Source organism: Haliaeetus leucocephalus, unplaced genomic scaffold, assembly GCF_000737465.1.
Source record: "Haliaeetus leucocephalus isolate CR32 unplaced genomic scaffold, Haliaeetus_leucocephalus-4.0 Scaffold555, whole genome shotgun sequence".
Taxonomy (NCBI): Eukaryota; Metazoa; Chordata; class Aves; order Accipitriformes; family Accipitridae; genus Haliaeetus; species Haliaeetus leucocephalus.
Window position 1 is genome coordinate 6860147 of NW_010972991.1, and position 17428 is coordinate 6877574.

General features: G+C 40.5%; 1 protein-coding gene across 3 annotated transcripts in view; it reads left to right on the plus strand.

Annotated features, from left to right (window-relative positions):
- MTSS1 (metastasis suppressor 1) overlaps positions 1–17428 on the plus strand; it is a 125562-nt gene that overhangs the window by 97787 nt on the left and 10347 nt on the right. For all 3 annotated transcript variants that reach the window (XM_010576927.1, XM_010576926.1, XM_010576928.1), the window contains exons 7-10: positions 7975–8132; positions 9408–9515; positions 10486–10583; positions 12600–12810. In XM_010576927.1, the coding sequence (XP_010575229.1) occupies positions 7975–8132; positions 9408–9515; positions 10486–10583; positions 12600–12810 (575 nt within the window). The remainder of the gene's footprint in view (positions 1–7974; positions 8133–9407; positions 9516–10485; positions 10584–12599; positions 12811–17428) is intronic.

A 17428-nucleotide genomic window follows, 5' to 3' on the forward strand; every position in this document is an offset into this window, starting at 1 on the left:
GGGCCATGGGCTGCGTGGCTTGTCCTGGCAGGAGCGCTACAGGTTGGGCACCCCACCTTAGCGCTGAGGGGCTGAATTCGTTGGGGTTTGCCTGTTCTCTGGCTTGTATATGGTCTGTTTGTTCTGGTTCCATGTGGCCAAGTTGAAAGTTCAGGCTGGGCATTTAAGATCATTTATTAGAAATTACGTTTGCAGAGTAGGTGTTTTAATTGCAATAAAGGTGTTTCCAAAGCTTGAAGTGACGGGGAAAACACCAAGCTTTCCAAACAAAACAGAAAGGTGTTAGGGGTCCTTTTTGGAAGTTTGCTAGAGTGTTTCTGGTAAAATGACAAGTCTGTGTGTAAATGAAGGTCTTGCATTTCAAAAGCCCTTATAGGGATAATTTTAATTGTTTTTGTTGTCTTTGTTTATTAAAAAAAATAGAAATCCATATGATGTCTAAATATACGTAGTCTAAATAGGATCCAGTACACCTCCCAGATCCATGCAGTCCCTGGGGATGTTATGGTGATCTTCAAGGTGCATCGTTTTCCTTACGCCCTTGTTCCCAAGGGGAACAGGCCCGTAGGGCATGTTGCCCACCCCAGCATTGAAACTTAGCTCGTCTGAACAGGTGAAGCTACATAGTACATGGAACTGCGTACATCTTCTAAATTGCTCTTTGTTTTCAGACAAACATTGGACATCAGAAGTCAGCCCAGCTAACCTGAGTCAGCAGAATAGTTATGCATATACTTAAAATAAATTCCATGTTTAGGTTTCTGCTGAGTCAAGGCCTCATAAGTGGATCCATAGCTGCTAGAAGCTGTTGAGGCTGTATTGAATTCAGAGGAGAGACAGCAGCTGTGGCTCTGCATGTAACCATTTTGGAAGGTTAACAAAATGCATGATTCTTAGTTTAAAAAAAAAAGCGTCAAGTGACCAAGTTAAAATATTACTGAAAGCATATGTAAAATTTGGAGTGCATGTTGGCTTTATTTTCTGTATTTCAGCTTGTCTATTAATGATTAACTAGACAGGTTTCACTTCTGCCTGTAACTGGACTGGTAGGTTTCATTTTCAGGTTCTTCATGTGACACTGTGTGTGAGCTTTGAGGAAAATGTTTAAATCCATGGAGATTGGTGAAAAGGACTTATATGTGATGCTTCCAATCATATAACACATGTTAATGTGAAAACTGAGTTTTATCTCTAAGCCGTTCGTAGAAGTTTCTGCAGAGTGCCCTTAACATTCAGTACAACATTTCATCTTGTGTCCCATCAACACCGAGTATCCAAACTCTCTACTACAACCTCTATTTTTGAGTATGCAGCAGTTTTGGAAAGTATTCCTACTTTTAATGAAGTTGAGAAAGTAGAACGTGATTATTAATTTACTGTAATACTGCCAAAAGTGCTTTTTCTTCCCCTCCTCCTGGTGAGCAAAGATGAGCTGTTTGTGTTTTAGAGCCTTTGCAGCTGGTTTTGTATTACACTCTGGTCTTTGAAACTGTAATATTGTTATACTGCTCTCAAGGTTGATTGTGCAAACCCTGTGACTCTGAAGTGAAAAACATAAAGCTCGTCAATGTAATTATAACCGAAGAACATCTCAGTTCTTAAAGCAAATGCTGACCTTCTCATTCAAATACTTGCACTCTTTCTTGGCACTTGCCTGGTCTGGAGTGGCAGGCTGGGGAGGGAGGACCCCTGGCCAGACCCTTTCTCAGCCAGGAGATAGCCCTATTCCTCTAAATTGATCAAGTGTGGCATGATGACTGAAGTGGGAGCCAGGACTCACTGTGGAGTCAGTATGATACAGCTCAGAAGGAGGGAAGCTAATGAGCAAATTATCCTTATCTGTTGCAGGAAAACAATCCTGTGTGGATGAGGCCATGTGTCTGCGGGGTTTTTTTGGTGTGGTTTTTTGTTTTTTTTTTGTTTTGGGTTTTTTTTCCCCTGCAAACTTATAATGTAAGCTCCACTTTATAAAAATTCAGTGAAGACATGTTGCAAAATCAGTGACTGGAGGTATTTCTTTGGTTTATTTTCATTCCTTGAGTTTTGAATGCCTCTTGATAGTTCCCCTCTTTTTGAAAGCAAGCCAGGTTTATTGCAAAATTTTATATAAAAAGTTTTTTAATTATAATACACATATCATGGTTAATCTTTTTGATGTTCTTCCCCATTGCATCAGCAATTAGTTTTTCATTTAATTAACAATCTATTAATATAATTGCAGTAGAGAACATCAAAAAGTGCTGTGGTTACTAATTCAGCACCTGCCTAGAGTTTTGCAGGTTTGAGTTCCCTCTTCCCTGCGAGGGGATGAGCTTTGTGCCACTTCATCAGCTTGACCAGAGTTTGACAGATGTCTGTTGTGCACTTTCTCTGAAGCATGGGTTAACATGTTCTCACCTAGAAATCTGCAAGCTAAACGAAGTTCCTAAACTGGTTTAAGTCTCTTAAAATAAAACTGTATGGTAAATAACCAGGAGTTTAATTTGCAACAGCTCATCAGGAAGCAAAGCTAATGCGTTTGTCTTTATCAGCAACGGAAGAAGTCAAAGTAGTCTAGTCCAAACTGCTCACTCTCTTGTCTTGGCACTGATGATAATGTCTAAACTCTAGGAATGCTGGAATACCAGTTTGACTTTTTTTATTTTCCTTTCTGTGTCAATTTTGTGTCCTGCAATTTCTCACCATGCGCACCTGCCTGACAGCTGAGGCTCTGGGTAAGTCTGTGCCTTGCTGTAACCCTGGTGGCTGGTTATTGTAGCCCTTGCTGTGGCCTCTTTATGGTGTCTGGTCTCCACTAACTGCCTAGACTTTAATTTCTAATGAAACTAAAATATCGCCTAATCTTAATGAACAAACCATCTTTTGATTTATTTTCTTCTGGCATCTAATTGGAACACTGTAAAAGAAGAAAATGTGTATTGTAGATAAACCTCTGGTTTATTTTGGAAAGGGATTAACATGGACTGATAAATCATGTCACAGTTGGGAGAGAAGTTAAATGGAATAGACAAGTCATCAAGGTGATGTTCAAATAATTGAATATCTTATTGTTAATATGACTTTTAAAGTCTAGAGCTTAAAGTCCTTAGTGTTGTTCTTTGTAAACCTGTGATCCAAGTCCCTCTTTTTTTCTGAAAATCGCATGCACCTTTCTTAACCGATAGATAAGAAATCACTATATTTACTTCATGCTGGGGAAGGGGTGGAAATTGGCATCACAATTGTCTCCTGCTGCCTGATCACATCTCAAATTGTTTAAATTGGAGTGTTGTTTCAGCTGTATTGCAAATTTAAAGTAGTTGCCTTGAGATCTTCTTGTGAATGAAATGAGGTGTTTCTGAATTTGAGAGAAATAATCACACCTCCACTTGCAGGTGTAATGGTGTAGGTGTTGCCCTTTGGAGAAGCCTGGATTGATTAGATCAGGAGACTCTCAACCGAGGTGCCTCACTTGGGCTTCTGGAGCTGGGCACTGTGGTGCCTGCTGCTTGTCCCCTTTTTTGAAACCACAATTTTTGTTTTTCCTGGTTTGTAATTCAATCTGGAAGTTTCCTTTGGTAACTTGGAACTTTTCTTTTAAGGGACAACTTAGAACTTTTGAACATTAGCAGCTGATTCAGATCTCCAGTAGCCACCAGAAAGACTCAGATTTGGTTGCGGAAGGGGTCTGAAGTTAACCCCAGCAATGAGGTTTTCTACCTTTCTATAAATGGTAGTAGAATTCTTCCATTCTCAGCCTAGATCCATGCTAGTTTATTTTTTGGCTTTACTATGCAGGACTTAGAGGGGTTATTCATCCTGGCAGCTGAAGCAGATATGCTCTTGTAAAGAAGGTGATTTGGGAATGAATGACTTGGAACCTGCTATGGTTTGTACGAGTTGAGGTGTGCTCAGCATTGTCTCATACAGTGTAAATTCTGCCACTCTGTAAAGTGTCCAATATGCAATATTCAAGTTCCGTGCAGATGTAAAAAAACGCAAGGGAGCACTCTTTAAGTGAGAAAGTGGAAAATAATAATTTCACCAATATTTGCTGCGTTACTTTGTTAATAATAGCATTAGCTTTAGTAGTCAGACTTGCACTGAGAGCATTTAAAAATCATTGTTCTCCTTTGCTGTTGCTGACAGCTTTGCTAGTTTAAGTTGTTTTATAAAATATAGGCATGAAATTGGGTTGAAAATTAGATTTACCTTTCTCTTTCTCCCTAATACATTTCCTTTACTAAAGTTCTTTTTGAACAATGGTTATTTAAGAAGCTGAATGAGGCTTTCAGCCAGGATTCACGCAGAACACTGTAAAACTGAGGTTTTAATGCATGTTGGTCCTTTAAAGCTCTTGCATGTCATGGTAATGATGTGAAGCACCTGCTCTGAGGGTAACATACTAAGACTGTCCTTGGAGTAGCGGTGGATTCATGTTAATATTGATGAGAAGCAGTTCAGCTCTCTGCAGTTCATTAGCTGTTACTTGCCTGTGCCAAGCTGCAAGTCCCCGGGCTGTTGAAGCATGGTGCTGTTGGAGAAGTCGGTCCACAACTTCTGGTCTTGCATTTCTGCTCCTCTCTGCAACACCAAAGCTCTACTTTGAGACAGGCTGGATTTGAATTTCTCCTCGGTTTTCAGATTTGACTCGTTCTTCTGAGTTCAACTGGATATTCTCTGCAGAACCATCCCTACATCACGTTCGTGTCTGGCTGGTTGCAGACCAGAAAGCTGTGACTACATTTGATGCTTTTGACCATTGCTAATGCTGGTTGCTTTGATGGGTCATTCAAACCTGTCTGCAGCTGGGGTAGGAGTGTCCTTCCAGGTGCACTTTTACAGCTGCTCCATGATGAGACTGTTCTGGAACTATTTTCTGTCATTGCAATAGTTGTGTTGGTTTGGAAATGCTTCCAAACGGGTACCCTAAAAACCAGAGAATGTGGGCTGGAGAGAATAATCAATTGTTGATGTTCCTTAGGAAAGTGTGCCTCATGTCCACAGCAAAAATAGTGCAATCAGTTGTCAGGGATGCCCTAGACAAGTGACCTTCCCCTCGTAGTTCAAAGGGGAAAAGAACTGCATTGCTCTCCAGTGGTCGATGTTCCCTTCTGAGACATGTAGTGGATACAAACTAGGGGAGACCCAAGGTGGGTGAGGAGCAGAGGTGATCGGCAGTTGGCCCTCACGTCCTCCATGTCCTCTGAGTGTAGGAGTGCTGTCGAGGGCCTGTGCTCCACTCTGGTTAGCAAAGGAAACTGGTTAAAATTGGGCTGAGATCTCATCCCTCAAATTCCGAGCTGTCTGAGTGCCATGAGAGGCAGCTGGCGATTCAGGGTGTGGGAAGAGTTATGCCCGATTTCATAAGACTTGCTAGATTGATGTCTGCATTATGGAGCTTTCAAAGGATATTGATAAAGCTTTCCTGCTCCTAAAAGATGAGTTGTGAGGAGACATCAGGAGAGAGCTATATTCATGCTATGTAAACATCTGATGTCAGAGCCTCATTTAAATGATTCACCTAAGCTTGCTTCCTGCTCTGAATTATACCCTGGACAGCTTCTGTGTTTTCACTGACTACATAGGTGCCCAAGAGCCATAGCATAAAAACAAGTCCGTGGAAGTAGCAGTGAGAAGATGGTATGTCTGTTAATATCCCAGCTCACTTAAAGAAATAAAGTGGAAACTGCGTAGAGATACAGAGGATGTTGGAGAGCGATGCAGTTTTATACACGCTTTTGCCAAAGGGTTAAATACACAGCTTGAACATTATGCTGGTAACTTCCTTGAATTGAGTGAGTTACGCAGGTGTAAATGAGGTTTATGTTTGCCACATGTTTTGGGTGCTCTTGTTGCTCTGGTCAAAGACTTGCTGCTCTGTGAGGTCCACATAAATTACCAAAATTCACTATAATTGAACCCACTTTATCAGGGGAGTCCAGTTGCTTTCTAAGTGTATGTCTTCTCACTGTGTAGGCGAGTGCATTTAACAAGGATTTACTGTGTTAAGTGCATGATCATGTGGTGGAGCAGCTGAACATTTACAGCAGTTCTCAGATCTGAACCAAGGAGTGTGTGATTTAGTTTGCAACTAATACAGTTTGCATTTGGTACATCCACAGTAGTGAGCCGGTATCTAGATTTGAACAGCAGGAGATTATTTCACCTGTTGTAATTTCCAGGCAGCTCTCAAGGGGTCTGAGCAATAATGCAAGTCTCAGTTTCATAAGGAATTTGAAAGAACAACTCCAGAGAAGTATAAAATTTTTCATCATTGCATCTGATAGCAAGGTGGAGTATGGGGAAGGGCCTGAAATGTACAGAATGGTCTTCAAGCAGAAGGGCCCAGTTGGTCTCCTAAGGGTGATGGATGAGAAGGCACAGGACCTTCAGGGTGTTATCCAAAACGCTTCTTTAACTTGTTTCTGGCAGATGCTAATTTTGAGAGAGGAAGCAGGTGACTCCAGCTTCAGAGTCTGTTATTGTTAAAGTTACTTCCAAAACAGTTTTATGACCACATTACACCAGTCAGCCTGATCTACAGGATCAGGCACTGGGTGTTCCTGCTGGCAGTTTGGTACCCAGGTGGCCTTGGGGGTGGCCGTGCTGGTGTTGCACTGCACGTGATTCTTCAAGGATCCATCGCAGAACTCTGCTTGTGCGTATCTGTGCAGTTTTATCTGGACTATGTCTAACTCTGTACAGAGGACATTTGGATATATCCGGTCTGTAATGCCGCTAAGCCAGCATCATTCTCTTTGCTTCCATCGCTGCTCACTTTCCTGTGGCTCTGGCTGTGTATCGGTGCAGGGGAGCTGACGACTTCACCTCACTCTGGAGTACTGAAGAAATACATATAATAATGCAAAGGTTTTCCTTTGTAACCCTGACCTTCAGTCATCTGCATTGTGTATTACACACATCAAGAGACTTTTTTCTTCCTTTTACTTGTAGCTTTAACTCCTCTGTGCACAAAGGTTATGGTCCGTAAATATTGATTTTTGGGTAGCTGCTTGTAACTCAGCCACCATTTTTCAATGTTATCTTCCTGATATTTAGCAACAGTGGCATGGTTATGTACCTGGATACTTAATTTGCATGTGGTGGCGTTTCTGGGAGATTTGAGACAAATTTACACTGAGGTTCTTTAAAATATTTAGGGGCGTAAGCTGCATGAAAACATCTTGCAACTGCAACATTGTTGGCTCAGTAATACTATGGCTAAGCAGCCGCCCTTCGCTCTAGAGGAATAAACTTTTGCCATGATGCAGAGTAAGCAGTTGGTGCAGAATAAGGTACTTTTAACTGTCACAGAAAGTTTTGGTATTGAGTTGACTATAATTAACACAGTGCAGCTTTTTGATTGCAAAACACTGGATTTTTTTTTTTTTATTTCCATAGACAAATACTGGACATTAATATGTATTTGAGATGTTGATAGAGTTTTTTTTGTTTTGGACTTTGGAATGAAGAAAACTGTTTTAGCCGTTGCTTGTGTAGAGTACTTGAATCCAATGGTCCAATGATCAGTAACGTGTCCTTAATACCATCTCATATAGGAGATTCATCCACTCATTTAGTGACTCCACAAAGCTGTCATTAGGACCTTGCTAAGCACAGAAGTAGGAAGGAAGAGGAATATACTCTCCCAGTTAGTAAGGTGTTGATTTTCAGCAAGGATGATGTGAAGGGTTTCTACAGCTAACACTTTGAGAAAATCCTTATGTGAAATGCTGTCTTTGGCTTGTTGAAACCTTTTGAATTGAGCTGGATTTCTATTCTATGCAAAAGGGGAAAAAAATAAATGCTGTGAAATGCTTTATTTAATTGGGGGAAAAAAACCCCTTGCTAATTTGGATTAAGGGAAAATTCTGGTTGAGACTTGAATTGCAAAAGCACAATCCAGCAGCAGTGCTGGTGGAAAGTGAGGTCTTCCTCTATGGAGAACCACAGTTTTGACAAAATGTACTCTTGATTGTTTCCTGCATACAGGGCGGGGTGATATTCAGCCCCAGCTGGATAGTGCTTTACAAGATGTCAATGATAAGTACCTGCTGCTTGAAGAAACCGAGAAGCAAGCTGTCAGAAAAGCTCTGATCGAGGAGCGTGGTCGATTCTGTACTTTCATCTCGATGCTGCGGCCCGTGATAGTAAGAGCTCTCTGTTTTAAGTTGGTACAATTCACAAATTAGATAAGTGGCCAAAAGCCTCTAAAAAGAGTAGCTCGTTATGTTTTAGGAATGAGTTTTTAGAGCCAAAATTCAGCCTGCATCTCTGCCTAGGAAGTGGCGAGAGTTGGACCTTCCTTGTAGGCATTTGGAGTAATTCAGTGACGGAAGACACTGAATAGTTTCAAGATGATTGATGGGGAAACAATGGGCACAGAGATTTAAGTGGGCTTCAGTTCCCTATGCATACTGACCTGAGACATTGCTAATGCAGTTTTTTCCACTGCTTTTTTTCTTAACATCACATTTTAATGTAAATCTTCCTTACTCCCACTCCAGTGCTAGGACTGATAAATGTTTCAAGACCTCCCCTGTGTATATAATGACATTATCTGACAGATTGCAGGCTGCTTCCATGCAGTTTTCTGGCAGGTCTTTTCCTCCTACATGACAGCTTTTTCAGTTCATTGAAAAGGTTTGAGTGTATTTTCATCATCTCAGGTTGTCTGAAGCCCGGCAATGAATCGTTTATGGCTTTGTGCAAGCATGATGCATTTCTGAAGGGTCTCCAGCGTACTGGGAAAATGTTCCCAATGCTTGTTTACAAAGAGCATCAGTCTCAACAGAAAACCATGGTTAGAGAAGCAGGGAGGTGATGGCTGAGCAGGAGGAGGTGAATTCCAGACTCTGAGGACCTGGATGAAATTACCATGGTAGCTAAAGGATTGCTATGGTAACTTACGGTGCAGGAATCATCTAAGTTAGCTGTTGATGTAGCTTGAGTCGGAATGAATCATAGATGTTATTAATGCTCTGTACCTGTATAGTGCCTTTATGTCAAAGTTTCCAAAAACTAGCAAAAAGTACGAGTTTAACCCCTGTTTACATTCAAGGTTAAAATCCTTAGGGCACATTAGTGAGTATACATAGAAGAGTTAAATCTTTCCCAAATGCAGCAGACATGACACACTTTTTCTGAAGGTGTCACAAAAAGAAGGCTGAGACTTACTTATCGCATTGATGAGACAAAAGATTTCTGGGCCTCAGAACTTACAGCAATCTTAAAGTAGTTATAAAACTCTAAATTAATATTTTCAACCCTCTTTCATAAGAAGTGATTGCTTAATGGGCAAAGGAAAAGCAGCTCCGCTGGGCATTCCCACAGTCATCAGCAAAAAGAAAAAGGTTGTGTATTGTGTTATGGGTCTGATTTTTAAAACCAAGGCTATGATTAGCCTTGCTCTTTTGTCTTTTCAGGAAGAAGAAATATCAATGCTAGGAGAAATAACCCATTTACAAACCATATCAGATGACCTGAAAAGTCTTACCATGGATCCACACAAACTGCCATCTTCAAGTGAACAGGTTAGCTCTTGTTACCTGGAAAACATTTTTATTTGTAGCTTGTACCAGTTTTCCTTTTGTGTTACGAGGAATATTGACTACTAGCATTAAGTGGCTTAATGTTATGTTTTCTAGATGCTTCACTGCAGCAAGGTCATTTTTAGCATAAGCAATTTTTAAAAAGTTGATTTTGAAGTACTAGCTGAGTGCTTCCTGAAGTATTTGGTGAGACCAATGTGAAGTGGTAGCAGTAATACTTTGAAGTATATGAAGATGCCCAGTTTCTGCTGAGAGTACATGAGAAATGAGTGTCATCTCCTTGCCCTATACATTTAAGCATACCTGTCTTTATGTGGTTGCAAGATTGCTGGGATTAGATAGCTTGATGGAGTCTTAACATTTGAGCATTCTTATGTCCTGTCCTTAAAATGCAGAGGAAAATGTGTATCATTAAATGCCTCCAAATAGGACCTTTTTCTCCAACCCTGCTATGTGAACTCAGTTTTCCAGTCATACCTTAATCACCTTATTGTTGACCTAGAAGTGTAAAGGAGGGAAGCTCTGCTATGGTTGAATATTGGATTTTTGATTAATTTTTTTAAAATGTGACAGCTTTTAAACTCTAAGGCTGTAATAGTTTTTTTAAGAGGAAAAAAAAAAACCCCCCAAAAAAACCCAAACCAAAACAGCTCACAGCATGGATAACGTAAATCTCCAGTTTACTTTGTAGAGATTTTTCCATTAAAAATCTGAACTTTCCTTCTGTGATAGCAGCCCTAGCGTTGCAAGTATGGTAGTTCCTGGAAAGCCAAGGATGAAGCTGAGTCTCCTGTGTAATATACATAGTGTAATTCTGGAAGAGAACTGAGACTGGGTCAGTTGGCACTGAAAGTTTGTAGTGGTGATGAATGTTGTATGACAAGCAGATGCTTTCTGTTAATATGGGAAGAAATTTTCCACATCCTTGATGCTATTGATTATCTTTCATCAGGTAATTTTAGATTTGAAAGGTTCTGATTACAGCTGGTCTTATCAGACTCCTCCATCCTCTCCCAGTACTACCATGTCCAGAAAATCTAGTGTTTGCAGGTAAGTAGCCTGGTAATATTTAACTTTAACCTGTTTGGGGGAGGCAAGTTCAGACTGTGGTATGGATTTGTATGCATACTTAAATCTTAAGTAACAACTCTTAATGAAATCAATCCCTCGTGGTCTTTATCTGTTTAAGTGTGTGACTGGGAATATTAAAAAGGATGGGCATGACTGAACAACTTTTGAACTCAAGACAATTTGAAGATGCTTTTGATTCAGTTCTCTTGGATCCATTTCAGATCAAAGAGCAGACTACTGATCTAAGCTCTGAGATTGTTCATTCATAATTTCCTTTTCTGTTTTTCATGTGATGACTTTTTAGATTATTCTAAGTAGCTGTTACTAGTCAGTAAGTTAAACTGTTTGAAAAGGAAAAACATCCTTGGCAATTGCCCTATCAGTCTGGTAGATGGAAATGCTTTTTTGATAGAAGTTTTTTTGACTGTTTAATGCTGTCTAATGCTGTCCTGAAATATGTTGAAACACTGGATTCTGTCTATCCTTTCTCCTTAAAAAACTGTTTTCTCTCATAAAACAGTTTATTAGCATGTTGCCCCCGTTCCCTGGTGTCTACATTGACTCTTTCCTTTTACTGAAAAGGAAGATATCCTATTGTGTATTCTGCTCAACATCTTTCTAGCTGCTCTCGAATGATTACCTTTTAGTTTGCTTTATGAATAATGTACTACAGGTTCCCTGTGTACAAGCAAAGTTACCTGTAGCATGTCAGAGCAAGTGAACATGACTTCTTCTATGTACCTACTTGTCTCTGCATGCAGATATATATAAAAAAACCTTCAGTACTTTTATATATATATGTGAAAACATGCATATTTAGAGCAATGAGCACAGGCTTAAAGATGCAATATCCTGAAGCTGTAAAAGAAAATGGCAAAAAAACCCCACCAAATCCATCATCTGTTCCTAAACAACCTCATCTTTTTGTGTGGTAAAACCTGTATGGCAACAGACTGTTGTGTATGGGTACAATAAGGCAGAGCTCCTCTTCCTCTGCTCCAAGCCGACTTGTACATCTTGTGTGTTACATGAAATTTGTGAGCAGGAGGTGCAGTCCTCACCTATGTATCCTTTAGAGCCATCCCTTCAGCTAGTCAATGGTCTCCTGCCAGCAAAGGTAGGAAGCTGCCTTCAGAGTAATGCATCCTGCTAGTCCTGCTCAGCCACCCCAGCAGGAAACTTCAAAGGCTCCCACATGGCAGCTGGCACGTCGTTGCTGTCATTCATGGATACTGGAGATTAAAAATCAATCTCTTTGTTTGAAAAATAAAATATTTTTTTCATGGATATTAATTGGGGATATTTAATTCTCTGATCATCTTTCTTACTAACTAAAGCTACATATCCAGAGGCTTGACTTGACTTAATATGTGGCCACGTGGGTTTTTTCTGGTAGAAAGCCTTCATGTGAGCGAAACTTGTCTCAGGTGCTCTGAAGCATGGGGGTTTGGTGATGCTTTCAAAAATCTCACACGTTGGCCTGCTGACTGACTGCAACGGCATGCCTAGAGTCAGACTTTTAGATGAACAGTGAATGCCTTTGGACCCCCTACTAGAGATCCCATTGAAAATTTGGGCCATGGTGCAAGAGCAACAAGGTGTAAGTCAGGAATAGGAGAGAGCTGTCAGCAGACATTTTTTGTGCAAGTGCTGTGCAAATGCTAGAGAGGGCATGTAACAATCCCTTTGTCCCTAACTTGACTTTGAACTCTGAGTGGTTACAGAATTTGATCATTTGAGTGAAATTCAAGCTAAAATGCCATTTTCTCTCTGGTCGCAAGGGATACTGCAGCTGCTTACAGTTCTTTACTGATATATATGTGCATATGTATATATTTGAATTTAATTTGTCAACATTTTTTCTTTTCCGATTTTTGCTGCCTGTTGCTAGAGACATGTGGAATGTTAATTGTACTGTATATGGGTCTCTCCCCACCCTGCCCTTGTGTCTTTTCCTCTCCCCTTTCCTTTCTTTGTTCCTTTTGTCTCTCACAGCAGTCTGAACAGCGTTAACAGTAGTGATTCCCGGTCCAGTGGCTCGCACTCGCACTCACCTAGTTCACACTATCGCTATCGCAGCTCCAATCTGCCTCAGCAGGCACCCATGAGGCTGTCCAGTGTGTCCTCCCATGATTCTGGATTCATGTCCCAGGATGCTTTCCAGTCCAAATCGCCATCCCCCATGCCACCAGAAGCACCTAACCAGGTACGTGCAAGCATGAGAACAAAAACCTGAGTGTGAGCTGGACTTTGTAACTTGGCTCACCTTTCACAAAAAGGATCTGGTGTGGTTTTGGGGTACCTTGGAGTCAGGTTAAACACTGAGGGTAAGGTTTGTTTCACTGCACTTCATCCATCTAAAAGCTGGGCCTCTAGCTGGAGTGATTTATGCTCCTTTTGCAGTTAGCACTGAAGAAAGGGATGAGTTGCTCTTGGGGGATTTGGCTTTCACTCTGGCCCTGGAAGGAGCCTAGATGCCTAACTTTCAGATACATACAGATGAGAAAGAGCAAGAAGTCCCACTTTACAGGAGGAAATAATATTCACTTCACCCACTGAGGTTACAAGTTAATATCCTGCACAAATAGCCAGTTGTTAATATCTGGTGGCTGTTCATGGTTTAATGGACAAATACTGGTGCCAGAACAGCCTTCTGACAGCCTTAGTATTGATACTGGTGGCTTTGGCATCAGAGAGATGACTTTCAGTCCTCCCTGCAAAGAGCCTGGAATACTCAAAATGCTTTTAGCAGTATCATATGAAATTGGTTTTGCTGTTTTTTGTGACAACCCTTTCTGTGGATAGGCTTGCTCTTTTTGACTCTCAATTGAGCACCTTGCAGAAATAAGGTTTCTGCATGAAAGTGAGAGATATTTTTCATTCTTTATGGAACTCTTAAGAAATGAGTGTATGTGTAGTCATATATGATAATATCCTGAACCCAGTCAAACTAAGAGGATTTCACTATAAATATAAGCAAAACTTTTCCAGAGCATTTTTTGGTCTGCAGAAGGAAGTTGCTGCTCTATTTGTTCATGGCATCATTCCTGTAAAAACTAGATGGCCACCTGCAGGCAGAGGTTCGCATGCCTCCATGGCATGTATCTTCCAGCACCTGAATTCTCTTTTCTGTTTTGGTTTTTTTTTAACAAGTCACACAGCAACTGTAATATTTTTTTAAACAAGGCTGAACTGCCATCTCGCATTATAAATCCCATCGTAAATCTTAGTTGCAAACTGAAGTGGACCTAATATCCTGTTGTTGAGTATCACTCATTTGTAATATACCCCAGGATCACTGGAGAAGATTGTCCTTTAGTTTAATAAATGTAGTTGCACTCCTTTTCATGTGTTCAGGAGTAGATGGTTTTGATCCTCACAGTCAGCAAGCAGCCAACAATTTCAGTGTTAACAGTTACCAAGTGTCACCTGCACACTTAAGCTACTCCTAGACCACCTTTGACAGCGCACACAGACCCTCACTTTTTGCAGAACATCTAATAAATAGTACCTTTAGTGAAATTTTTAGGGTATCATCCAAAACAACACTGGTTCATTTAGGCTTGGAACATGTTCTCAAGGGAAGCTCAACAGTTTTTTAATATATTTACCTCTTTCATTTTAATAGAAATGCTTTCTTTTCAAATGAATACATCTTCTGCACTGTCCCCAGTGTGGACACATCAGCATTTTTTTATAGATGACATCCTGAAGAACTTTGTGCACACTAATAAAATGAATGTTTTGTTTAGATTGGCTATGGCTAACCTAAGTGAAATACAAAAAAGTAAATGAGCAATAATAAAGTAAACTGGAATAGTAACAAGGTAAGGAAGTTGTCTTTTAAGATACGTACATCAGTTATACATGCTAGCATCATCTTTGGTTTTCACAGTATCCACTGCACCTGCATAAAAGGGCAGTAATCTACATGATGATGCTATGTTTGCAGATGAGGATGTAACTTTGCAATTGCCCTTAGCATGGAAAAAACCCAACACCTCTCTTTGCAAGTTCCTCTGTTAAGCAGGGGAGAGAACTTAGGCTGGTATCAGCTGTCAGAACATCCTGAAAGTTGATGAGTGTCATGCTGATTTACACCAGCTAAGTTCATATGCTTTCACTTCATTTTAGAAACTGTCCATAAAGTTGCAAACTGATCCAAGCATCACTTGAGCTATTCATGAGCTGTAGAAGGCTGCAGCAGTGTGGCGTTGACTTGACGAGTGTAGTGTGTTGGTATAACAAATAGGTATGTGCTCTGTATGTCTCTAGTTCTGTATACCTTTACGCAGAGGAAAAGGTAACAGATCATTGCCTGGCCGCTTCATCTTTGCTTAAGTGTCTTGCTTTGTATGTTCAGCACTAAGTAAATTGTGTGTGTTGTGCTGACAGATAATTGTGATCGTGAGCTTACCGAGAAGCTGTTCAATTTACAGCGTTATTTCATGTTGTGTGTCTCTAACCAACTGACAGATCTTCCTTGTGGTATTGTGCTTTTGAGGCTTGGTGGTGGGCGGGGAGGAGCAGCGATATCAGCTGCTGTTTCTAAAACACTGATGTCATTGTTTCCAGTAGTGACACTGAGAAAGCAGAAAAGCAAGCTCTGGAATCAACAAAGGAAATTAAAAGCTATATATCTTGTGCAGGTGGACACTGCTGATGTTCGCTAGCTGCATGCTGTGGCATCTACTGGGGCAACAAACCCCATTTTCTTTAATAATGGATTTTAAAAAAAAGTAGAAGGGGGCTACATAATGTTCTCATATTATAGGAATGAGAATATATGAGCTATGTGAAGCTTTTATGCTCTCAAATACCTTTTAGACAAGCAAGTGTGACTGAAAATTAAATGGAATTTATTCAAAGTCACAGATGGGGGAGGAGGGGGAAATCTCAAACAAGGAATAAGTAGAGGTTTAAACAAGATACAGACTATACCAGCGGAGAGATGACTGGCAAAATGAAGACTGCTTTTCAGCCTATAGTTGCTGAGTAGTAAGTCTCTACAGTTAACACACTCTGCATAGAAGATAGAAAAAAGAGCAATTAGAAAACTGGACTCTGCCCTTACACTGGTTTAGTACGATCTCTTTTCTGCAGCATTGCTGTTAACATCACTGGCAGTAAAAGTGTTAGCCTGTACCAGATAGCTGTACGTGTGGAAAGGTCACTGTAGAATGCTTTAATCTTAATTAAGCAAGGACATTTGGGTATAGCTGAACAGCTGGAAAAGCATCACAGGTCTCTCTCTGGAACAGAACAGTTTCTCTAAATGCCAGGTTTGAGGTCAGCCCTGGCCAGCATTGCCCATGGCATGGACTGACACCATGTAAAGCCCTTCTGACAGAACCGCTGCTGCTCTTGGATGAACACTGAACATGGCTGGTGCTGCTAAACCCACATGTTGCCCTATGTAGTAGACAAACTGAGGTCTGGGAGTATCTGCAATGCAGCAATATGGTAGTAGGACAGTTATGTTTGATTTAGGGGAATAATAATAGAAGGATCCACTGGACTTGGGGTGAACACGCACAGGGGAAGCAATTATACAGCTGAATTTTAGAGGCTACTTATGAGTTCGTGGAGATGAAAGTAAGGGGAGAGAAAGAAGCAGATGAAGAAGAGAAAAAAACTGTTGATGTGCTATCAAACAGCAGAGGACTAAGTCTTTATTGTTAGAATATTCTGGAAATCACTTTCCCTAAACAGTGAAGTAGAGGGAAACTGAATGTGAACTTGCTTCTGCGTGTACAGATTAGCAAGCTGGAAAGATTCTGGTTTTGAGGCAACTCCATTGCTTGAAATAGCTTGAAGTTAGAATAGGGGAAATACATTGTTATATCTATTCAGTTTCCCATGTAAATTAAGAAATGCTCCCAAATCAGACCTTAAAAAAAAACCCAAACAACTGAAATGCATCTGTAAATTATCACCAGGTATTTGCTTCTCCTACACTTTCTAAGTTAAGTTTCCCAACAGTTTGTCCCTGACTAGAAAACAGGGGTCAGTAGAGACATGTTCCTGGAAGCGAGACAAATGGAGGAGGTGACCTTGAGTCACTATCCAAAGCTTTTTGAATGGTAACTGAGATGTCTTCCACTGACTGTGGAGGGATATTGGACCAAGCTCTTCATTAGGATTTGGTCTCCTGGGAAACCCTTGCTCAGGAAACTCTGTCTAGCAGTTGAGGAAGGGAAGGAGTTACGAAAGCAATGCTATATTTGAATCGAAAATGTAGCAAACAAAGGATATAAGTAATCCAAGATAACTGTGGTGTTTTTATAGGTTAGTAGGACAACAGATGGAAAATATAATCATACAGTCCAGTAGCCCAAAATCTAGCTCTTTTTTTTGTATCTTTGCTGGAATTCATACATACCACACCAAGCAGTGGGACACTATCCAAGAACAAGCCATGGCTCAATGTCTGAGAGACCAGATACCAAGCTACATATGTATAACATATATTGAGGAACTTGTTACTGTGCAGAGCACCGTTTTAGCGTTCTGCTGATACTGTTAAATTTTAAGGTTTTTTCTCAGAAGAGATGGTTTGAGAGCAGAGCAAAACCAGCATTATCACAGCTGTGGGAAGAAAAAAAAAATCTCCCGTGTTAAAATAGCTAAAATGAAAGAACTAATTTTAAAAACAATTCAAACTAAACAATCATTTTAAAAAGGAATTGACTAAAATAAGTTAAAATAATCCCACAACCAAATTTCTCACTCCATGAGTTGTGGAGTAGAAATTGCTCTGCCTGGTGTTTGCCTGTATGTGTGCTTCCAGGAGTGCGTGTGCCGGTGGGTGTGCATCTGGAACA